The sequence below is a fragment of the Gorilla gorilla genome, chromosome 14, assembly GCF_029281585.2.
Source record: "Gorilla gorilla gorilla isolate KB3781 chromosome 14, NHGRI_mGorGor1-v2.1_pri, whole genome shotgun sequence".
Lineage (NCBI taxonomy): Eukaryota > Metazoa > Chordata > Mammalia > Primates > Hominidae > Gorilla > Gorilla gorilla.
The window spans coordinates 114019719-114044925 of record NC_073238.2 but is presented as its reverse complement, the minus strand read 5'-3'; the positions used below and the strand labels follow the sequence as shown (position 1 = coordinate 114044925).

Below are 25207 nucleotides of genomic sequence, written 5' to 3'. Positions count from 1 at the left end.
TTCCCATATGATAAAAGATAAAGAGTTCACTTGTCCATGTCACTGGCACACCAGCATGACCTCAATTGTCAAATAAAGTGCTACTGCACAATGTTTTAGATTTTCACAAAGGATTAAAATATAAAGTGCTTAAAACCCTAGTCTATGGAAAGATGGGACAAAAATAATTACATTAGATTTCACTTAATTACTGCCAAAAGCTTTTAGAGAGCATCAGTTATTATAATATTATGTTACATTTACACATTATTTTTAATTTTAATTTTCATTATCTCTCTCTTTCTTCCCGCCCCTAGAGACGGGGTTTCACCATGTTGCTCAGGCTGGTCTCAAACTCCTGGCTTCAAGTGATCTTCCCATCTTGGCTTCCCCAAGTGCTAGGGTTACAGGTGTGAGCCACCATGCCTGACCTAATTTTCATTATCTCATAAACCTTTTTTACACTAGGTCTTCTGAATGAGAGAGTTTTCTTGAAATCCATAGACCTTCTGAAAAGCAGGCTTTAGAAAAAGACCATATGTTGGATTTGTGTGTCAGGGGGCTGGGGGAGCTCTACCAAGGAGGTCTTGCAGGCCCTCAGACCTGGGTAAGCCAAAGAGCAAACGGAGGGGCCACTGAAAAAGAAGGCAGCAGTGGCGCAGTCTCCGGCAGGCAAGGGGTCAGTGCAGGACGATCAGATAAAGCAAAAAGGAACAAAGAGCATATGCCTAGGAAGACAAGCTCGAGCTGGAGTTTGAGCACTTGGGCAACAGGAAGCAGGAACCCTGGCTAGGAAAGGGGACACATGGACACGCAACCAGAGAACCCCTGGCCCACGTCCAGCTGAGAGTCTAGGCCAAAGACCCAGGCTGGCTCCAGGTCAGAGGGAGCAGCCCCCCATATGCCAACAGCAGAAGCTGTGACCCTGTAAGTCTGAGAATGTAAGGCAAGAGGAAATGATTTTCTCTTAGTCCACTAATAAACATGGACATCAATTACACAGTTCTTCAGATTTTCCAGATGCTTCGTCCTTTTAGGAAGGGAATCATGAAATAATGCTCATCAGGCAAATACTTTAATTTTGCTGGGTAGAAAACATGCAAAACACTCTTGATTATAGAGAGTAAACTTCAACTGTCCTCTGGTCCTGTTTAGTACTAGCCTGAAACCACAAAAGGCAAAGGTTAGAAACTATGACTTTGCAATGACACACAGGTGTTGATTGCTTTCTTTGGCCAACTGTGGCTGAACAAAAACCCACAAGGCAAGCTGTGCCAACCACCGGTCCCACATTCAAGAAACCGACCATCTACGGGGACAACAGGACAAACCTAGGGGCTGCTTTCCCAGGGGCATGATATTGCCTCTGCATGACAAGGAATAGCCAAAGGAATAAATGTCCCCTTGCAACTGAGCCCCAGCACATAGACTTCGTGTGCCCTCAAGGCCTGTGGTAACCAGACCCACCGAGACCTCATTTATTCATTCCACAAATATTTACTCAATGCTAATATGTGCCAGCCTATGTTCTAAACACTGAAACATAGTAAGGAGCAAAACAGAAAAATCCCTGCCCTGATGCATCTTACATTTTCCTATTCCTTCTTCTCCAATGAAAATGTTAGAGAAAGAATAAGGGAACTTTGTACATTCCCTAATTTATTACTCCAAGAATGTGAATGCAAATTAGGGATTCCCAAAGTTATTTCTGCCATTTGTCATACATTTTGAAAAGATTATTCTTTTCATGACAGACAGAACCATGTGCCTTTGGCAGTTACTCTGAGACTTGCTATTCTTTAAGTGCAAAAGTGATTCAGATTGAACTTTCTATAGCTTTTCTATCTCATATGAGGGAACAGAAATGATACTAAACTAAAAGATTTTGAGGTACCCAATTAAAATGCTGGATATCCTTCTGATTCTTGGAAAACCAAATTGGAATAGAGACAGAAATAATAACACTAATCACAGATTATTCGTTTCTCACATACTGTCTTAGAAACCTGCTCTAGGCTTTTCCTTTTGGGAAATCATGCATCAGGAGGATTAGGTCAACTACGCTAAGTAGAAAACTTCAAACAACAGTGGCTTAAATACAAGAGAAGTTTATTTCACCTTCATATTTAAAAAGCTCCAACCATCTTAACTGTAGTCAAAGCAGCCAGAAGAAAAAAATTAGAAAGGACAAAAGGCGACTTTAAGGAGCCTTCTCAGAAGTCACACGAATATGTGTGTTTACAGCTCAATGGCCAGGACGCCAGGACTTAGACCAGTGGTCAGACTGAGAGGCGAAGGATACTGAGATATGTGATCTCAGCTGGAGGCATTGCTGGCTCAAATAAAATGAACCTTCCCTTATGAAGGAAAAAATATACTGGGAGGCAACTAGAGTCTCTAGCACACGGAGAAAACCATAATCAGGTTCTTATATGTAAACAAACACCTTCTAATATCCATTTTAACAAGGGGACCATCCTCCTTTAAAAGTTACATGCACTTTCTTAAATGGATTCAACAAATGAAAAATTAATAAAAATATGGGCTTATTTCAGTTGAAACTCATTTCTTACGTTTGATGAAAAATAACAAACTAAAAGTGAATGTGAAGCTCTGAAAGATTTGTGGATTTATAGATACAGCCTCAATGGTGAAAAACTCAATGTTTTCCATCTAAGACCAGGAAGAAGCAAGGATACCCATTCACCACTTTTATTTAATATTCTATTAGAGGTCCTAGCTAGTATAATGAAGAAAAATAAAAGGCACAAATTGGGAAAGAAGAAGCATATAAACACATAAAACTTATTTCTGGATGACACAGACCACCTATGTTGAAAACTCTAAGGAATCCACAGAAAAGCTACCAGAAATAATAAACACATTTAGAAAAGTTGCAGGACACAAGAACGAAATACAGAAATCAACTGTATTTCTTTTTTTTTTTTTTTGAGACGACGTCTCATTCTGTCGCCCAGGCTGGAGGGCAGTGGCATGATCTCAGCTCACTGCAACCTCGGCGTCCCAGGTTCAAGCGATTCTCCTGCCTCAGCCTCCTGAATAGCTGGGATTACAGGCATCCGCCACCAAGCCTGGCTAATTTTTGTATTTTTAGTAGAGATGGGGTTTCACCATGTTGGTCAGGCTGGTCTCGAACTCCTGACCTCATGATCAGCCCACCTTGGCCTCCCAAAGTGCTGGGATTACAGGTGTGAGCCACCACACCCAGCCAATCAGCTGTATTTCTACACGCTAGTGACAAACAATTGGGAAAACATTTATAAAACCAATTCCACTTATAATAGCATCAACATACCAGAATTACTTAGAAATACATCTAATGAAAGATGTGCAAGACCTGTACATTGAAAATTTAAAAATTGCAAAGGGGAATTAAAGAAGAGCTAAATAAACGTAGAGACTTATCATGTTCATGCATTGGAGAACTCAATACTGTTAAGATTGTTGTAGTAGCTGTTGATTACCGAGCAACAAATTACCCAAGACTCAGTGGCTTGAAACAATAAGCATCTATTATCCAATTTCTGTGAGGGCAGGAACGTGGGAGTAACTTAGCTGAGTGGTTATGGCTCAAGGTCTCTCATGAGGCTGTAGTCAGTCAAGGTGTCAGCCTATCTGCACTCATCTGAAGACCTGACTGGCACTGGAGGATAACCTTCCAAGGTGGCTCAAAAACACACCTAGCAAGTTAGTGCTGACTGCTGGCAGGAGGCCACGATTGTTGGCCATGTGGACCTCTCCACAGGTCTGCTTAAGAGTCCTCATGGCATGGTAGATGGGCTCCCCAAGGGCAAGAGATCCAGGAGGGAGCAAAGACACAGGAGTAGCTGTGTCTTTTATGATCTGCTCTTGGGAGTCACATTCCATCATTTTTGCCACATTCTATTCATTATAAGTATCACCAAGTACAGCTCAAATTCTAGCAGAGGAAAAATAAGCTCCACCTCTTGATGTGTAAAAGAATCTGTGGAAACATTTAAAAACCATCACCATGGCAATCCTTCCCAAGTTGATCTAAAGTTTCAATGCAATTACAAGCAAAATCTTAACTCTTTTCCCCCTTTTTTGAAGAAATTACAGGCTGATTGTAGAGTGTATATTAAAAGTCAATGTCCTAAAATAAGCAAACCAGTTTTAAAAATGAAAAACAAGGTGGGAGGACTTATATTGCCTGATTGCAAGACTTACCATAAAGCTGTAGTAATCAGTGCAGTGTGGTATTGGCGTAAGGACAGACATATAGATAACTGGGAAAGAAAAGAGTCAAGAAATAAACCTATACTGGTCAACTGAGTTTTGGTGCCAAGGTCATGCAATGAGAAAAGGGTCTTTTCAATAACTGGTAATGGAACAATTGAGTATCTGTGTGGAAAAGAATAAATCTTACCCTTTACCTCAAAAGAATTATACTCAAACTGGATCACAGACCTAAATGTAATAGCAGAAACTATTAAATTCTTGAAGAACATATAGGAGAAAATCTTTGTGACATTGGATTAGCAAAGATTTCTTAAATAGAACATCAAAAGCACAAACTATTTTAAAAACCAGTTAACAATGAATTAATCAAGATTTTAAAATTTTGCTTTTTGGTAACAGACAAGCCACAAATTAGAATACAATTTTCATAAAACATGTCCAACAAAGAGCTTATATCTAGAATACATAAAGAATTATTTTAAGTCAATTAGAAGATAAATAGCCCAATGAACAAAATGGATAAAAGATTTGAACAGACATTTCACAAAAGAAGATATGAAAATGACCACTAAGCAAATGAAAAAAATGCTCAACATCACTAATCATTAGAGAAATGCAAATTAAAACCACAAGATACCACTACACACCCAATAGAGCGGCTAAAGCTAAAACAACCGACAATACCAAGTGTTGACAAGGGTGTAGAGAGAATTTGGAAGTTTCAAACATTGATGGTGGAAATGCAAAATGGTAGAGCCACTTCGTAAAATAACATGGTAGTATTTCCTAATGTCAAATATACACTTACCATATATACCCAGCAATTCCGTTCCTAAAGAAGGAAAACATATGTCCACACACAAATGTGTACACAGATGTTCACAGCAGCATTATTCATAATAATCCAAACCTGGAAGCAACTCAAATGTCCACCAATTGGTGAATGGATAAACAAAGTATGGTGCATCCATACTATAGATTAATACTTAATCTATTAATTGTTACTTAATACAATAAATGAAAAATTAATTTTAAAAATTGGTGAAATTTTCATGTTCAAGTGAAAGAAGTAAAACACAAAATACTTCATATTATACAATACTAAGTATATGAAATTCCAGCAAAGGCAAAAGTATAATTACATGAAGATCAGTGGTTACCTGCGGCTGGCAGCTGGATATGGGGAAAGAGAGCATGGGGCATGAAGACACCATTCATGGTCAGGAGACTGCTTTCCATATTGATTATGGTGGTGAGTACATGACTGTATATAACTACCAAAGTTCAATGAACTATACACTTAAAATTGGTGAGTTCTATTGTATGTAAATAACATCTTAATAAACAAAAAAGGGAAATAGAATTTTTTAATAAAAAAGAATGGAAGATCTAGAAAGATCTCAAATAGATACATAAATCTTTTAAATTTTATAAGAGGTAGGATTTTAGCAGAACAAAAACAAGCTTTTAACAACAAAAAAACTTCTGCTGCTTTGAAAATGTTCTCAGCTATCAATATAAGCTAACATGGAAGACCTCTGATAACATCCTATGCTGTTGTTTATAAATAATAAATAAATTCAAAACGACATGTTAATTTTACCATAGTCCCTTCCCAGAGGCTATCATCAAGACAGAAGGAAAATATCAACACAGTCAGTCCCCGAAGACAAACACTGGACACTTAAACACACACACACACACACAAACACACACACACACACATACACACACACACACAGAGAGAAAAACCAAAAACCAAAAAACAAAACTACATATAGTTTAAAGAGATAATCAAAACTGATGAAAAAATTTTAATTTCCTGATAAAAAGAATGTGAAGACCCATGGGAAAATGTTCTGTCCTGCAACAGACATGATAATCTACCAGTAATCTCTGCAATGTAGAAGTACGGGTGTTTCTTGGCAACCTCTTCCTTATCTCTACTTCTTTTTCCTTTATTCAGTAACACTACTATACCAGCCTAATATACTTTAAATTATCCTTTAAGTTTTCTCTAAATGTTTCTTTACTTCAGATTGAGTATGACAATGCAAGAAATACAAGACAATGAGTTTGTTGAAGGTGAGGTTTAGGCTGAGTTTTTAACCAAGCATGGAGAGAGGACCAGTTAAATATCTTGATGATTTTAGAAGAGAAAGCATAGCTATAGGCCACATTCTTCATATTACGAAGAAAATAGAGTCTGCTAATGAGAAAAAATTTTCCTTGGCTATTGGTCAGCACACAGAAGGCTGCAAAAAGTTGTCGATTGTGTTTTTCTGGGCCTCTGGGGACTTTGAAAACCTCTTCATACCCAATATTGCCCTCCAGAATCATGTCTCCATTGCTGATGAATGGGGCCTCATCCTAGTGGTGTGGCTAAGGGAAACTTTAAGAATAACTCTGTGCATCTCGTGGCTGGAAGAGACATGGACGAGAGCCTTGAAATGTGCAGTGTAAGGTGCTGGACTCACTGGGCCTGGAGCAGAACACCTGGCCTTTGTCCTGGTTCTACCACCCATCATTCGTGCAACCTGAACCTCAGCCTCCCTATCTTTAAAATAGGCAGTCCAGGTATTCTACCACTATAGAGAACACATCAAGAACCTAGTAAGGCAGTACACGTTGCAAGCATCCTGACAATCATGTAGTACAATGTTTTATAGTACAGAAATTATTTTTTGATAATATTAAGTTTTTAAACTAAAAAATTATTTTTAGAATGTGTATCAAGTAGACATTGTGCTAGGCACTGAAGATTATGAAGAATAACATATAATTCCCATAAACTAAAAGGACTCTCCTACAATTCAATACCAAAAAACTAATAACCTAGTTTTAAAAATGGGCTAAGGACCTAAACAGACATTTCTCCAAAGAGGACATACAAATGGCCAATAGGTACATGAAAAAATGCTCAATGTCACTAATCATCAGGGAAATGCAAATCAAAACCACAATGTGGTATCACCTCACACCTGCTGGGATGGCTATTATAAAAAAACAAAAAACACCAAAAGACAAGTGTTGGTTAGGATGTGGGGAAAACTGGAACCCCTGTGCAGAGTTGGCAGAAATGCAAATGATGAAACTATGGAAAACAGTATGGAGGTTCCTCAAAAAATTAAAAATAGAACTAATATGATCCAGCAATCCCACTATTGGGTATACATCCAAAAGAAATGAATCAGGATCTCAAAGAGGTCTCGGCACTCTCATGTCATCACCATGTTATTTGCAATAGCCAACATGTGGAAACAACCTAAGTGCCCGTCGACAGACAAAGGGATGAAGAAAATGTGGTCCATGCATACAATGCAATACTATTCAGCCCTTCAAAAAGAAGGGCATTTTGTAATATGCAACAACATGGATGAAACGTGAGGACCTATATGCTAAGTGAAACAAGCCAGTCACGGAAAGACAAATACTGCATGATTCTACTTATATGAGGTATATAAGATAGTCAATTTCACAGAATCAGAGAGTAAAATGGTGGTTGCTAGGGGCTGGGGGCACAGGGAAAAGGAGAGTTAAAAATCAACAGGCATAAAGTTTCAGTTAAGCAAGATCGATAAGCTCCAGAGATTCGCTGCACAACCCCATACCTATAGTCAACAATTATAAACTGTAACTTAAAAATTTAAGAGGCGAGCTCTCATAAATAAAGTCAGGACTGACTCAGGAAAAGGGTTGGGCCAGGACTTAAATGAGTAAGATTTCCTAGAAGAAGGGTATGTGAGTGAAAGAGGGGATATAGTTGGAAGAAACTGCATGTGGTTATGCAAAGCTATCTTTTAAGAGCATAGACATAGGCCGGGCACTGTGGCTCATGTCCGTAATCCCAGCAATTTGGGAGGCCGAGGCGGGTGGATCACGAGGTCAGGAGATCAAGACCATCCTGCCTAACACGGTGAAACCCTGTGTCTACAAAAAACACAAAAAAATTAGCTGGGCATGGTGACAGGCGCCTGTAGTCCCAGCTACTTGGGAGGCTGAGGCAGGAGAATGGTGTGAACCCGGGAGGTGGAGCTTGTGGTGAACCAAGATCGCGCCACAGCACTCCAGCCTGGGTGACAGGGTGACAGTGCGAGACTCCATCTCAAAAAAAAAAAAAAAAAGAGCATAGACACTAAAGTTATGCTACCTACATTTGAATCCTGTCTCCACTACTTTTCAGCTACCTGGTGTTCTTGGCAAATTACAGTCATGTGTTGCTTAATGGTAAGGACACATTCTGAGAAATGTGTTATGGGATCTGGTCATCATGTGAACATTACAGAGTGTACTTACACAAACCTAGATGGGATATATATATTTTCATTCATATATATTTTTTCATACAGAAAATCAAGTGTTCTGGCACCATGACTGAATATCAGTCATTTCCCCTACTTGATCTGCAGTGCCAACACTGAGTGCCATAAACCAGGTTTCTACCTATGCTCCATTAGAATCCACAGGGCCACCACTGAATACGCACTCTGTTGTTGAGCAAAACGTTGTTATGCAGTGCATGATTGTAGTTAATTTCCCTGTGCCTCAGTTTCTTCATCTATAATAGGGAGAATATTCCGTAGTTCCTCAGGTTTTTATGAGGGCTAATTAAAATAATATTTGTAAAGTGCTTAGAAAAGAGTACTATTAGTCAGCTTTTTCTAAATTATACTGTGGTAACAAATTATCAAATTTCAGTAGCTTATAACAAAGATTTCTTTCTTGTTCATGCTACATGTTGGTACAGCCCTGCTCCATTTGACTTCTTCATTCTGGAGTCTGAGGAGCAGCCCCTCTCTGGGCCCTGCTTTTCTCATGGCAAAGGGGACAGAGCAATGGTGGAACCAGGCAGTGGCTCTTCAAGCTTCTGCTTGGATGAAGCATTTGTCACTTCTGTTCATATTTTAGTGGCTAGTGTAAGTCAAACAACAAAACCTGATGTCAACAGGGCATGCAGAGGCCCTATACGGAGGGCTTCAGTAGAGAGGGGCAGAACATATTTTGACCAAATATATTTGAACAAACAAAAATACTAGAGTAAAAAATCTACCACAAGTGTCTGGTACATACTAAGTGCTGTGTGTTTCTTAAAGAAAAATACGTGTTTGTACAATCACACAGAATCCTGAAAGTGGATGTTTGGGAATAGATTGAGTGTAGTTGGAGTGTATGGTTCACAGAAGTGACAGGGGTAGGTAAGGAGGTCGCATTTTGAAAGGAGGCTAGATTTTTGCCTACAGGTAGAACATAAGTTGCAATAATAAAATTTTATAGCTATTTTTATAAATTTTATAAGGCAATTCTATCTGCCAGCTTTATTAAGACAATGGCATCATTTCATTTATTCTGCACTGAGCATTTAAAAATCACATGTCAACTGGTCACTACCTCCCTGTGTTAACAATGGCCTAAGACACCATTTGTCATCCTGGGCCTGAGTTGCAATTGCCACAAGGAAGAATATATTAATAGAAGGCTTCTTCCAGTTAGTCCTGGCTCCCTGTGGTCAGGAGTGGGAAAGGTAGCATAGAGAGGGAGGGAGGAAAAAGGAGAAAAGGGAGTGTATATGGATGAGTCAATGTGAATGTGAGTGTGTGTGGGGTGCACAATGGACAAGCACTGACATCACACTTACTATTTTAATTATAAGGCACCCTCCAAATTTGGATGCTTCCTAAGGACCTGCTACTTGTCTTCAACTTCTACATGTGGTCCTTTCACAAGTCCCATCACCCTCATGGCTTTGGTCAGCCTTGAAATTTTTGTTTGTTTGTTTGTTTGTTTTTTGTAGAAACAGGGTTTTGCCATGTTGGCCAGGCTGGTGTTGAACTCTTGGGCTCAAGCGATCCACCCTCCTCAGTCTCCCAAAGTGCTGGGATTCCAGGCATGAGCCACTGTATCTGGTTAGCCTTGATTTTTCTTTGCAGTTCCTGTCCTCATTTTCAATGAACTACTAGAAAATAATCCAAATCTCTAAAGTAAGTTTAACTGGGAGGCTTGTGCATCAGAGGAGTTATCTGAGCTGCTACCTATACCACTCTTTGGTCAATGGAGAAGCAATCTAAGGGAAAAAAGGTTAAATAGGAGCAAAGGAAGCATGGAGAGAAGAGAGAGCTGGGCACAAGCAAAGGCGGCGCAGAGGAACCCACACCTACCATCCCTCGCCCAGAAGCAGGCCAGGGCCTCAAAACGTACTCTAAAGATGCTTACGCTTCCACAGCAGGTTATGCTGTTTCCACTTGTTCACAGTTACTTTAAGACAGTGGTTTGGGTTTTTTTGTTTGTCTTTAAAAGTACTACAGAGGGAAGAGAGAAAGGCAAATCACAGCCCGCAAATGCGCTGTCTTGACTCCCTCCAGATGGCTCATTTTCCCTACCCCTGTCCTATGATCTACAAACCCTGATAAGGCTTCTGTAATCTTGCACCATCGTAAAGTGTTTCTTCTTGAAGTGCTTTAAAGATCCCCACTCCTTACAGAAAATAATCCAAACTCAAACCACATTTGAAGTCCCAAATCTTACTTTTGGATGTAACAGATTTTTTTTTCCACACTAAGGCTGCTGGATCAGAGATAATCAAAGTCTGATATACTGTACACGACAAGTAACGAATGCAGGAAATGGGTACAGTGAAGGGCTGCGTTGAAGGGAGAAGTCTGAGGAATATAGGCCTGTTAATTCACTCTCAAACAGCTTAAAAGAGGGTCAAGTAAAGATAAATGTGTGAACTGTAAAAAGAAAATTGGCAAAAGAAGGCTCTTTCTATTTTAATCATGCCAGAATCAGATCAGTCCTGAGACCTCAGCTTTTGAGAATTAGGGTGCATCCCTGTGGTAATGACTCAGTACTATGATTCATAAAACTGTAGAAAATGAAGAAGTTCTGAGATGTAGATGGCTCAAAAGCTCTCTGCACAACCACAAGAAGAATTTAAATGAAGTTCAGTAAGTAAGCAATGCTTTAAGGAAAAGTATTAATGTGTAACAAAATTAGTGGAATTATGAATATGTAAAGACTGACTTCAATTTTTGAAGGTCTCTCACCAGACATTTAGAAGAACAGTTGATACAGTCACTGAAATGTTGAAGTATTTGTTTAAACTGATATATGTCACTTGGCTGTAATAGCCAAGCTTTCCAATTACAATTTTGCAACATTTCATGAAAAGTCCTATTTTAAATATTAAATGTTTGCATTAAAAATCAGAACCGTCAAATGAGGAAAAAGGTAACACAAAAACATTTATCAATGATACATGTGAATAATCTTACAGTCATCTTTAAGTACAAGAGAATCCCCCTCACCTTTCCTGGGCAGCATCTGGAGTCTCTACTGGATAACAAAATAGGACTGAGGTCTGACAGCCATCCTGGGCAAACTAACTTACTATTGCTCCTGTAAGCTAAAAACTGTCTTCCCTCAACTCAGAAAAATGATTTAGTTATTTTCTGTGATATCACTGAAGATAAAAAGTGGTCAACTTACCTAGTAAAATACTGTACTGACATAATTTATCAACCTTCTATTTTAATCAGTGGAATATTTTAAAGTTATATATTCAAAGACATCTATAATTATGCAAGAATAAGGGACACCGAGGAGAGATTAAAAACTAGCCTAGGCCAGACACGGTGGCTCACGCCTATAATCCCAGCACTTTGAGGCAGATGGATCCCCTGACGTCAGGAGTTCGAGACCAGCCTGGCCAACATGGTGAAACCTCGTCTCTACTAAAAATACAAAAAAAGTAGCCGGGCTTGGTGGCGTGCACCTGCAATTCCAGCTACTCGGGAGGCTGAGGCACGAGAATCACTTGAACCCGGGAGGCAGTGGTTGCAGTGAGCCAAGATCATGCCACTACACTCCAGCCTGGGTGACACAGCGAGCCTGTCTCCAAAAAAAAAAAGCTAGCCTAAACAAAATAAATCAACCAGTACCTAGCTAAATAAAATAAGCTCAATCCAAAGTTGGCAGCTTTCCAGAAAAGCATGAGTAGTTTTTGGTTTCTATGACAGCAAATAACAAATTACTCATGTTTCATACAAATATCTTTGTTTAAAAAATACTCTTTTTCTTAAAAACCACATTAATTGCCAGAATGAAATAAAATCATTGCTTAACACACATGGTTAAGTGAATTACTGGTTTCAATACTAAAATGTGAAATCTCATCAACAGGTTTTGTAACATTCCCCAAAACACTGAATATCATCTATAATTATAATTATCTGTGCATTTCTTTTGCATAGTAAGAATTTTATTTTGTTAGTATTTTATTTAGCATAATATCTCCCCCAAAAGGGAAGTCACTTGATCTATAAAGGAAGAGGGGAAGTCATGTTGAGCAAGAGACATCTGGAATAGGCAGACTGTGGCTTTGTGAATCTCAGGCTTGGATCCTATAGTCAGTGGTGTGTAAATCAAACACTCACAAATAATACTGATATTGTCTTTTACAATCTTCCTTATCTAAAGTATGCCACATCACAGTAAATATTTCATAATAAAAATGAGAATTTTCTAGACAAAGAAAGAAAATGTTCCTTAGGTTCAAAACAAGCACCAACATTTATGGTATAGGAACATAGGAAAACTGGCTATGATTCATGAATATTAATTATTTTAAATAAACAGTCATCTAATTATGGTAAAATAGTAATAAAGAACAAGGTTAATATGAAGATTTATCAGATTTTTTGTCATAGTAGAAGGCTGGTAACTTTGGCTGAATCAATGACTGTAAAAGGCTCAGAAATGTTTATTATTAGTAGGGTTCTTTAAAATGCTACATTATCTTTGAATTATATTCCAAACACACTGTAATTCTATTCACCCTTCTGAAACAAGGGATTTTTTTTTTGTCAAGAATTTTATTTTAAATGTCTGATTCCTTTTAAAAAGTTAAAACAGGTACCCCACTACCTGTTAAACATGTGTACCGGAAAAGACTATAATCATAACATATAATTTTAGATTTTAAAAAGACTATAAAGAGATGAAAAATGCAACCTCCAATTTTAGTGCACTGAATGTCACACAATGAAACTTTCTGAGGAGACAGCAGGCACTTAAAGCTAGGAGTCTAAAAAAAGAAGAAAGAAAGAAAATGGAATGTGTTTTAAAAAACTGAGTCACATAAGAGTTACTAAGGAAGGGGACAAATATTGAGAGTAAAAGAATTAATAGTAACTAACACAATGAAATCGTATACAATAAAGTACTTCAATATTTGAATGCTTTTGGAAAATATTTAAAACAGAACTCAAAACCATTACTGCTAAGTGAAACAAATATGCCATGGAAGAAACAGTACATCCTCAGGCATCTCTCATGATCAAAGCAATGAGCTCCTTCTTTGCTGTTCTCAGGCTGGTTAAGTCTTCCTCAGTCACGCAGCAGTTCTAACTGGGTGAGCCTAGACTTGGAGGAGTCTGGCACCTGTGTCCCAGAGAATCAGTCTAACCCCAGGATGGCCCTAAGCCACCACAAGTCTCAAGAATACCAGACGGATAGCTTAGGTGTTTTGAAGACTTCACAATAGGGTTTAGCTCTGTGGTCCTGAAGCCAAATCAGGTATCTGGATAGATGTGAAAATTTTTAGGGAGGAGAAAACAAACTGACTTGGAGCCCCAGAATATTGGCTGCAAGCATATCAGCTGTGGGGAACGAAGGCGTGAATTTTAAGCAAAGAATGAACACAGAAAAGGAATAATACAGAGAGCTTAAAGGAAGAAGAGGGGTAAGCAGGCATACAGGATGACACACTAGCCCCAAATACCAGTCATTCACCCAAGAAACAAGGATAGTGATAATTTACTTGAAATGTGTACAGTGATTGCAGTGAAATGTGTATTATTATGAATCCATTCTGTCATTTAAGTGTTTTCTAAGAAAGAAATAAAATCTATGCTCTATAACCACTAGTTAAAATTTATTTTTATAAATCTGGAGGTTCAAATTTAAGTCATGGATGAAGAATAAAACTCTACTTCATGCTCTAATTTTTTTTAATACCTCACAGAGAATTTAGGACAAACGTTTATTATAAAAATACAATAGCATAGACAAGATGAAAAAATTCCAGCACACATACTGAGGTTGCTTGGTTCATTCCCTTCTTCCATGATGAGACTTTGGTCAGGTCCAACCCACCTGACTTTCCAGTTGGCATTATTTCTTTTCCCTCGTGTGACAATGTCTTTTTACAAAATGAGCAGACTATCTCTCCTTATTTTTAGTAAGTCCAACTTCTTCATTTTCAGGCTTTTTTTTTTCTATGATTTAAAAACAACACTGACAAGAAGCCCAGCTAAAACTTTCATCAAAATTACCTTGAAAGCACAAACTGGCCTCCTTTGTCTCAATTTTCCATGTGACTGGCCTTTTTTCTTTTTTTTTTTTTGAGATGGAGTCTCGCTCTGTCGCCCAGGCTGGAGAGCAATGGCGCGACCTCGGCTCACTGCAAGCTCCACCTCCCGGGTTCCACGCCATTCTCCTGCCTCAGCCTCCTGAGTAGCTGGGACTACAGGTGCCTGCCACCACGCCCAGCAAATTTTTCTGTATTTTTAGCAGAGATGGGGTTTCATCATGTTAGCCAGGATGGTCTCTATCTCCTGACCTCATGATCTGCCCGCCTCGGCCTCCCAAAGTGCTGGGATTACAGGCGTGAGTCACTGCGCCTGGCCGTGACTGGCCCTTTTTAATCACCACAGAAGTAGCATTGAGCCAGACCTGCCATGGGTTAAAAGAATGTTGAGAGCTGGGTGCAGTGGCTCATGCCTGTAATCCCAGCACTTTGGGAGGCTGAGGCAGGCAGAACACCTGAGGTCAGGAGTTCGAGACCAGCCTGACCAACATGGAGAAACCCCATCTCTACTAAAAATACAAAATTATCCAGGCGTGGTGGCACACACCTGTAATCCCAGCTACTCTGGAGGCTAAGGCAGGAGAATCACTTGAATCTGGGAGGCAGAGGTTGTGGTGAGCTGAGATCGAGCCATTGCACTCCAGCCTGGGCAACAAGAGTGAAATTCTGTCTCAAAAAAAAGAATGGTGAGACAGTTGAATATGACGCACAATCTAAATAGGACAATTTTCCTAATTTTTTACAGGAGAGAGAGAGAATTGGGTGTAAAAGGGTAGTCACACTTACAAGTCCACTTATGGCTACAATCCAGATGTAGGAACCAGAGGTGAAAAGCTATAAAAGAAAAAAAAAAAAGGCAACTAAAAATAAAATTCAACTGCCAGTCACAGCACACTTATTTTTACATAACTATAGTCATGACCATTTATATAAAGTATTAATTATATATGCCATAATACAGAGAAGCAAATGGAAAATTAGTAAATATCAACTGTTACTTAAAATTATATATTAATTTTTTTTATTCAGACATCAGACTTTGTATAGCCTAAAACAAGTTGAACCTGGCCCATACCACATGCAAAGAAAAATAAATGAAACCCAAGTATGATGTTATTTACAAATTTCAACTGACTTACAGTAAAATACTACATATAAAGAAATTATTAGAATTAACAACATACAAAACAGGTAATCGCCATCCCATGCTTGGCAATGACGTGATATTTATGTAAATAACTTTCTCATTTTAATTTCTTAACATTGTCATCCTAAATTTAGATGGGAAGAACCCTGCCAGCCTACTTAGGTCTATGTCCAATGGTAACTTTCTCAAGGGTTGATATTCTCATTCTAGTTCACCCAAGGAAGAGCAAACTAAATAACAGAACAAAGTTAATTAATGGCAAAAGTAATGAGAATTACATCTCATGAAATTCTTCCCTTTGTTTTCCAAATCGTTTATGTCTTAGAGTTGTGCTCAGGGTAATTAAAAAAAAATCATAAGGACTCTGAAAGTGTTCCTGCAACAAAGAAATGATTTGTGGGTTATTGTTGGTTAATTTTTAGAACTTCAGATTGGGGGTTTACTTCTGATTGTAGAAGAAGAGGCAGGATACTCAGGCAGGACAGCCCAGGTTCATCGCTGGCATTGTGCTAGATGAAAACCTCAAAGTTCTGCACACTTACCAAGGACACACAGAAAGAAGACAGACACAAAAGGTAAGAGTTGACACACTCAGATAAAGAGGCTGGCAAGCTTTGCTCTAGTGATAGGCTCAGTTAGAAATGAGCACTGGCTGCAACTTTAAATCTGAACCTTTGATGTAGCACGGACGTTTGTTCAGTGGAAATGACTCTGATAATAAAAAGGATGGAACCATGTAGACAAATATTTTGCTGTAATTTTCTTCTAAAAATAGAAAGAATAACAGACTAGCTAACACTTTCTATGTGTCAGGCATTGCTCTCAAGGCACTTCAGTAAAACCAAGTGGTTAAGCAATTTGCTGCAGGTCAACAGCTAGCAGGTGGTGGGCTGGAGTGTATCCAGGACTGGCTCTACAGCCATGCTCTCCACTCTTCCAGGTCTCATATGCAAGTAAAAAGAGCGTATCATTTTGTCATTGAAAAAGTAATTTCCTCTGGGTTCTGAAGCCTCTCATTGCCTGTGTGGTCCCCATTATGTCTGCCTATGTCTTCACAGTGTCTGTGTGTTTTCTCATGGCTGGGCTCCTTGAGGACAGGGGCTACATCTCACCCAGTGGGTGATACTGATTTAAGTACTGGATGGCTTGAGAGCCCACAACGTCATAGCCCATTGCACAGGGCATGATATTATGGGCTCTCAAGTCATTGGATACTTAAATGAGCCTTAAGCATTTTGGCTCTTCCGATTATGATTCAAGTCTTCATTCATTCATTCATTCATCCATTCATTCATTCATTCAACAATGTCCCTGGTTGTAGTGGGGAGAGACAAAGGCACAGAAACACATGCAAAGGCTTGGAGGGGAGGGAGGCAGGCGGAGGACAGACATTTTAGCACTAAGGCGTTCAGTTACACTCCTTCAAGGTGGGCACAGGGGGAGTTGACACCAGACAGTCAAGAAGAACCCTGCATGCCATTCATGCTAAGGACCTAGATTTTATCAAGGAGGCAATGAGGCATCTCTACCTCTATTTTCTGATCTCAACTTCTCCCTCTCAAAGTTACCGGAAATATTACAAAAATATTGGAAATTTATATTATTTTGAAAAACTATCCGTGGCAGTTGCATCTACCTTTCTGCTTTCGGCAGGGCTAAGGGGGATCCCTCATGGTGAGCTGTGTAACACTGTGGAAACGGCACTAGATATTAGGTTGGTGGAAAAGTAATTGCAGTTTTTGCCTTACTTTAATGGCAAAAACCGCAATTACTTTTGCACCAACCTACTACAATGGCCCTGTGATGAAGGCCATGCTGTGCCTCTTCATCCAACTAAGACCCCCTTTCCCCGAGAGATGAAACATACTACTTGCTTTATGCCAAAAACAAAACAAAACAAGAAATACATTTACAATCTCAGAAAAATGAATAGCGGTAGCTATAGAGATATAAATTATTAATTAATAGTAACCAATTGACTTAGCTCTTATTATCTGTTCAGATTACACTAAACACTTCATGCTATCTTTAAAATACCTCTATAAGGTAGATATTATCATCCCCATTTGATAGATGGGGAAATGGGGGCTCAGAAAAAGTAAGTGACAAATCATTACCAGACCAAGTCATTAAACCGAAATTCAACAACTTGGCTCCAAAGACTTTCCACAATGCCACACTGAACTCCTATTCCACAATTAATAAAACAGTGTTTTCATTCTCAAAGATTCTACATAGCTTTAGAGTTGGAAGAACTATACAGTGAATGTGAGGCTCAGAGGGTTTCCATGACTCAACCCAAGTCTCATGGCTGGAGACAGCCATGCTAGGACTAGAACTTGGGTCTCCTGAGGGAGGTCTGGAGTGCTCTTCGAATTCCACATGGCCTCCGTCACAACAACTTTAAAAATATTAAATCTGCTATAGCAAATCCTACTCATAAGAATCAAATGCAGAAACGGGCTATTTGGTTACATGGATATCAGGTAGGATCAGGGGGCGTGTAACGGTACGGGGGTTGAGAGATGGAGAATAAAAAGATTTCATGAGAAACGGTTGTAAAAGTGGTAAGAAAACGCCCCAGATAAGCCATTGATAACACATGACAGCAGACTGGAGAAGTGAGAGGAAATGCTAAAGGTTAAAAGGGGAGGGAGGAAGGCATTCTGAAGTGACGCCAGTATCCGGTTAGAGTGCGTGGGATAAGGAATGTTATGAGTATTAATCAGTGGATCAAAAGGCCAAGCGACACATGGTGACACAGGAAGCTGTAGAATAAAACTACATCAAAAGCCGTGAGAGTAAAAGAAAAGTGACAGGTAGTACAGATAGAAAACTGAAAATCATTCTCCTACCACAGACCTGGAGCCCAGCAGGGAGCAATTGACATTCGCTGAGGATTGGCAAAGAAGCTTTTCAAATGTAACCTGGACAGTAGTACTCTCTCTAGTAGTCTTCCCAGCAAACCATTTAGCAAATGGTGATGCTACCATCACAGCTTCACAAACAAGGAAATAATGAAGCTGACAATGCTTCTTGAAAACCCCAAAGCTCGGGTTGGTAGAGCACACCGGGTTTCTTCTTCAGAGCTTTATTTGCGACACTGTATTCAATAAATTAATTTTGACACTGATTTTCTACTTTCTACTTTTTGATTGTTCTCATTTGTTTCCACTTCATACTATGATTGTTAAAAAGTACACACGTGCAATTGTACAATGAAATGAAAATATTTTCCACAGATACAAATTACAGTGAAAGCTCTTATCAGATTTCTAAAGACTATGAAAGTATTCTAGTATCTTCTATACCTTGATGTTCTTGTTCTGTAACACTTCCTTTAAACATTTGATATAGATCACGAAGCCAAGATTATGGGGGGGAAAAAACCATTGTTTTCAAGGAGATCAAATGAGAAAAAGACCAAAAAAAAAAAAAAGATCTGGTTAAAGAAAAGTGAACATAAAAATGCATACTGTACCTGCAGTCCCAATATATAAATCAATGTCTTGTTTGTGATGGACAACGGGCCCAGAATTTGTGCCACTTGGACTCTTGGTATGGAGCAGTAAAATGGTACAAACAGAGCAAACACAGGTGCCAGGCTATGCAAACAAATAAAAAAAAAATCACTATAATAGTGAATTTTAAACACAAATGGCAGATGTATCTTTGAAGTAACACTGCTTATAATTTTATTTCAGTCTGAAAGCATGGTCTTAGATATACATATTGATTTTCAAATATGATTCATGTCCAAAATAATTTGTACTTATAGAACACTTTATGAAAACTCTAATCATTCTATCCTTATTGACCCTCCTGAAACCACTGCAAAGAAGTGGTTCAGCACCTACTAATTGTGAGAAAAGTGGAGGCTATGTTTTCTTCCCAGGTATTACTAAAATCTAATGAGAGAAACTAGACAAACCGAAAGCAGCAAACATTAGAATTCTTCAGTCAAATCCAAAAGCCTCATCTCAAGCCCTGTCCAGTGATCTGTCGCCATGGCACTGGCACGGTTGACCTCTGGCCCTCCCTTCCTCACATTCCTTCCTCCCTTTGTCTGAAACCCTGCTTCTCAGTGGTTGCCCAGTGATTTCTTACACCACTCTTCTGGCTTCTCCATGGTTCCATTATAGCCTTTTCTTCTTGCTCTCTCATCTCCTCATTCAATCTCAACCCTTTCTATAGCTTGGGCTAAGAAAATGAAGTGAGACCTAAAACTGCCTGCCCACCCCTCACCTGGTTCTGAATGTCAATTTGACACCTTCACCTTGACAGATTCAAAAGTCTTATGTGTCTTTCTACTTACAGTCTTGCTTCTCTCTAATCCATTTCTTAACATTGTTGGCAGTACTCTCTTCCTAAAATACAACTCTGATCACAACACTCCCTTGCTTAAAAACCCTTCCTTCCGGCCGGGCGTAGTGTCTCACGCCTGTAATCACAGCACTTTGGGAGGCCGAGGCGGGCGGATCATGAGGTCAGGAGATCGAGACCATCCTGGCTAACACAGTGAAACCCCGTCTCTACTAAAAATACAAAAAATTAGCCGGGCTTGGTGGTGGGCACCTGTAGTCCCAGCTACTACTCAGGAGGCTGAGGCAGGAGAATGGCGTGAATCCAGGAGGCAGAGCTTGCAGTGAGCCAAGATCGCGCCACCGCACTCCAGCCTGGGCGACAGAGCGAGACTCCGTCTCAAAAAACAAACAAACAAAAACAAAAACAAAAAAACAAAACAAAAAAACCCTTCCTTCCATAGGCTCCAGTATCCAAAGATAAAATGCTTCATAAAGATATGATGGCAAAGCTCCCCAGTTCGCTCTCATCACTGGAGTCTGCCACCACTGTCCTCCTCTCTGCTTCCCCTCATCTGGCCCATCACACACAAGGCCCTCTCAAAAATCCACACAGCTGCTCCCTGAACACGCTAGCTGCTTTGACTCTCCACTGACGCAGGTTCTGCTTTCCACTTTCCTGCCTAGGAAACTCAGCTTGTGCAACACTGCTCAGCTCTTCCCACAAGACTTCTCTGACTCCTCCTGGCAGCTGGTGGCTCTCCTCGTGGCCCCCAAGCTATGTCAGTTTCACCACTGCAATGAATCAGTGAATCAAATGCGTGCCAAGGATGTCACGGTAAGATGCCCGGCACAGGAGCTACAACTACGTCCAAGAGAAAGAAGCAGTCCTTGACCTCAAGGAACTCATCACAGGACGGAAATCTTACATTCCCACAAGTTCTAGGCAGGTAATATGAATGAGTAGAGTGGTTTGGGCACAAGCTTGCACCTGTTTTCCATTAAACACTTGGCTTAATTACTCAGTTTGTGTTTTATTTTCCCACTTTTCGGAAAATGGCACCAGAAAAAAAAGAATCATTTCATTATCACGAGAAAAATGCAAAACATATGTTTCACTTCTACAAAGAACTGTCCTTGGTGCCATTTTTGTGGTAACACAGGACCCTCCTGGCCTCTTGCGCAATTTCTCATCCTTGATAGAGACTACGTTATTTTAAAAAATGCACTGTCCTCTCAATTCTACTGTTAAAAATAAAACCAAACCAAAATATAACACACACAAAACAAATGTGATAAATGGCAGCCGCATCAACTGCTATCAACACAAACGCAGCAAATGCTAGAACAGGGAAAACTCCAGCCAGTAAGGCCTAAGTGCAGGCACTGTGTCAGGACTGGGGACACAGAGATGTGAGATACACCTGGCTAGCCATCCAGTGAGAAGGATGGCAGGGACTGGGTGGCAGACGGAGGTGCACGGCACAGCGGGTTCCTACCCCCACTTGCCCAGTCTAGAATTCCTCACGTATCAGGCCTTCTTCCCAGGCTGAGCACCCCAGGACAGGGAAGAAGAGGCAGTCCTGGTTCTCCTAGCACCTGGCACAATGCTTGGCACAGTTTAGGAGCTCACTACATTCAGGGCCACAAAATAATCCTTATTCTAGAACAACTGTATGACTCACATTTGAATTGACTATACAGAGTTCTCAAAAACCTCCCATTAGATTATTAATTCTGAGAGAAAGCATCATATTTTATCTAGCTTTGCCAAATGCAGATTCTTATACATGATCCATATTCAATATTGGTTGGATTTTTTAAAATTAACAAAGCAGTTTTTAAATACTACACAGAAGAACTGCTTTTGTCCAATTATAAACCCAAGCACAACTGATTAAAACAGCTGGGACTTCTTTTCATGGAAAAGTATGAGTTAGTCACTCCTGGGCATAAATCTTCCAATGCCTCCCCAACTACAGTCATGACAAAGACGTCCCAGGCCCTGCATCTCCATTCCCATTCTGATCCTGTGCTCCGCAGGACAGCACCTTCTCAGAGAAGTCCTCCCTGACTGCCCCATTTCAAACTGCACCTCCCGCCCTCACAGCCTTCCCCCTCTGCATTCTCTACTGTCTTCCTGACTGTCTTCCCCCACAGCACTTACAGCCTTCTCATCACTGCGTATCTATCTTAAAAGTAGAATGGAAGCTTCACATAGATGGGGATTTTGGTCTGTTTTGTTTTATCCCCACTGTCTAGAATTGTGCCTGGCATAGAGTAAGCTTTCAATAAATATTTGCAGAAGAAATGAATTTTCCTTTAAAACAGTAAAACCATACAGCAGAACTTGCCTTTTGTTTTAAAAAGCCCCCTTCCTTTTTATCATTTTTAATGGGATTAAAACACATGGTTTCATATGTAGCTCAAAATATGGCCTGCTCTCTTGGTGATTATAGAACCCTATTTGGGGAGCCAATCGCACCAGAGGTCTCTTACCACAGAACATGCCCTTGGAGGCGCTTAATTCATAGAAGTTCTTCTGTTTACATTTAGTAATAAAGTACAAATAGTGATGTTATAACTAAATAACCTAAAGCAGAGTTCTTTTTTGAGGTTACATTTCAATGTAAACTAAAAAAAATACTGGTAGAAATTTTAATGACCACAGTTTACATTTCACATACCAATAGAAGTTTAAAAACTCCTTAAAAAATATTAATCACTGTAAAATTTTAAATGATGACTAAATACTGGGCCACACATACACATTTCAGACCAAAATTATATGGGCTGTTCTGCAGAAATTTTCCGTTGCTGTTTCTACACACACAGACTTCACAAAATACCATAATGTTATTAGTCACTGACCAGTCTTTTTCTTTTCCTTATTTTATGACAACATCTGTTCTCTATACTGTCAACAGTAATTCAGTTTGACCTTTTTCATACTGTGAAGAACTACCTTCTGGAAGCCCTTTCTGGCTTAAGCAGATGAGGCTGGTAGCACAGAAAAGAGAAAGCAGGTTATAAACATTTCATCCATCCTTTCTTTTTTTCTTGAGACACCGGTATCTGTCAGTCACCCAGGCTGGAGTAGAGTGCAGTGGCATAATCACGGCTAACTGTAGCCTCTAATTCCTAGGCTCAAGCAATCTTCTCGCCTCAGCCTCCAGAGTAACAAGGACTACTGGTGTGTGCCACCACACCTGGCTAATTTTTAAACTTTTTTTAGAAACAGGGTCTCGCTGTGTTGCCCACAGTGATCTCAGACTCCTGGCATCAGGCAATCCTCCTGCCTCAGCCTTCTGAATTGCTGGGATTACGGGCGTGAGCCATTGCTAATTCATCCTTTAAAATCACTAATATTTACTGAGCATCTACTGCTATATATTCATGATCACACTCAATAGAAAACATAAAATAACAGAGACACCTTGTTAAGGTTGCAAATGTCCATTTCACTTCTTCTATAGAAAAGGTCACTGGATGTGGTGGCTCATACCTGTAATCCTAGCACTTTGGGAAGCCAAGGTGGGCAGATGGCTTGAGGTCAGGAGTTTGAGACCAGCCTAGTCAACATAATGAGACCTTGTCTCCACAAAAAAAAAAAAAAAAATACAAAAATTAGCTGGGCGTGGTGGCATGTGCCTGCAGCCCCAGCTACTTAGGAAGCTGAGATGGGAGGATCACTTGAGCCCAGGAGGCAGAGGTTGCAGTGAGCCAAGATCGTGCCACTGCACTCCAGCCTGAGCAACAGAGTGAGACCCTGTCTCCAAACAAACAAACAAACAAAAAAACTGTAAAGGCCAACTCTACTTTTACAGTACAATCACAACTCAAGAAACCCTGGTAACTTTCAACAGCAATAAAAACAAGGTTTGTGAGTTCATGAAATGATCTAATATACAGCTTCAGCAGCCTCTTACAGGATAATGACCCCATCACCTCTTCTTCATCTGCCTGACTACTCTGATATCAAAAAAAAGGGGCTGGGCACGGTGGCTCACACCTGTAATCCCAGCACTTTGGGAGGCCAATGCAGGCAGATCATGAGGTCAAGAGATCGAGACCATCCTGGCCAACATGGTGAAACCTTGTCTCTACTAAAAATACAAAAATTAGCTGGGCATGGTGGCATATGCCTGTAGTCCCAGCTACTTGGGAGGCTGAGGCAGGAGAATTGCTTGAACCCAGGAGGTGGAGGTTGCAGTGAGCCGACAGCACATCCCTGCACCCCAGCCTGGTGAGAGCGAGACTCTGTCTCAAAAAAAAAAAAAAAAAAAGGTTGGGAGGACAGATCCAGTTTGTCAGAGGAATTACTTGAACTAGCTGAGTCCTTCACTATATAAAAATGTTTTACTTAATATAACTATTTCAAAATTAACAGGCAAAACCCCACCAGAATGGTCTTTCAACAAACTGAAAAATTTATCAACAGTGTCTTCTTCAAGTACTCTGCAGCCTAAGTTTTAAATGAACTAGTTCTAGAATATGATGTCATGTTTATCCACCAAGTCATAAAATCTCTGTATTACCCCCTCATAGAATTTTTGTACTAGGAATTACCTTGGAGATCATTTAGTTCAATACCTTTATTTTATACACAGTGAGGTGGCGGCCCAAAGAATTCAGCTGACTTACTTGATGCTCTTTCTTGTGTCTGACAATGTTCCTTCATACTCACAGCACTTTAGACGTTAGAAGAACCTAATGACATCTGTGGGAGGCAAAAGCTACTCGACTATTTTTACAGAATCCTGGAGCAGAAAGGCTTCTGAGATCATAGAGTTACAAATTCCTACCAAATGATTCAATTCTGTTTACATCATCCCTCAAAATCATCAAGTTTACTCAAGCATCTAAATAAGAAACAGCATATTTCATTTTTCAAAATAATCACAACTTTTGGGAATGACTCTCATCTTTTGATCCAAAAGCTATGTCCAGTAACTTCTTACTGACCCTCCCACTAGTCTCTGGAGTTAGGAAGACTGACACAAGCAATGTAAACACTTTTCTATGAGAGTTTCCACAAGCATAAGGATAATGACCCTATGCCTACAAAGCACACACATCCCCAGCTTATTTAATCAGTTCTCCTAAGACCTGCTATCCAGGCCCCTCACTGCCACAGGTGTCATCTATGTCTTCGTAAAAAGCAGCACCCAGAAGTGGCTGGGAATGGCCAGA

The 25207-nt window shown here is 39.8% G+C and overlaps 1 protein-coding gene across 4 annotated transcripts in view; it reads right to left on the bottom strand.

Moving 5' to 3' along the window:
• Window positions 1-25207, bottom strand: part of UBAC2 (UBA domain containing 2) — a 187763-nt gene that overhangs the window by 53531 nt on the left and 109025 nt on the right. For all 4 annotated transcript variants that reach the window (XM_019039738.3, XM_055360005.2, XM_055360000.2 and 1 more), the window contains 2 exons: window positions 19195-19318; window positions 15353-15400 (listed from right to left, as the gene is read on the bottom strand). In XM_019039738.3, coding sequence (XP_018895283.1) covers window positions 15353-15400; window positions 19195-19318 — 172 coding nt within the window. The remainder of the gene's footprint in view (window positions 1-15352; window positions 15401-19194; window positions 19319-25207) is intronic.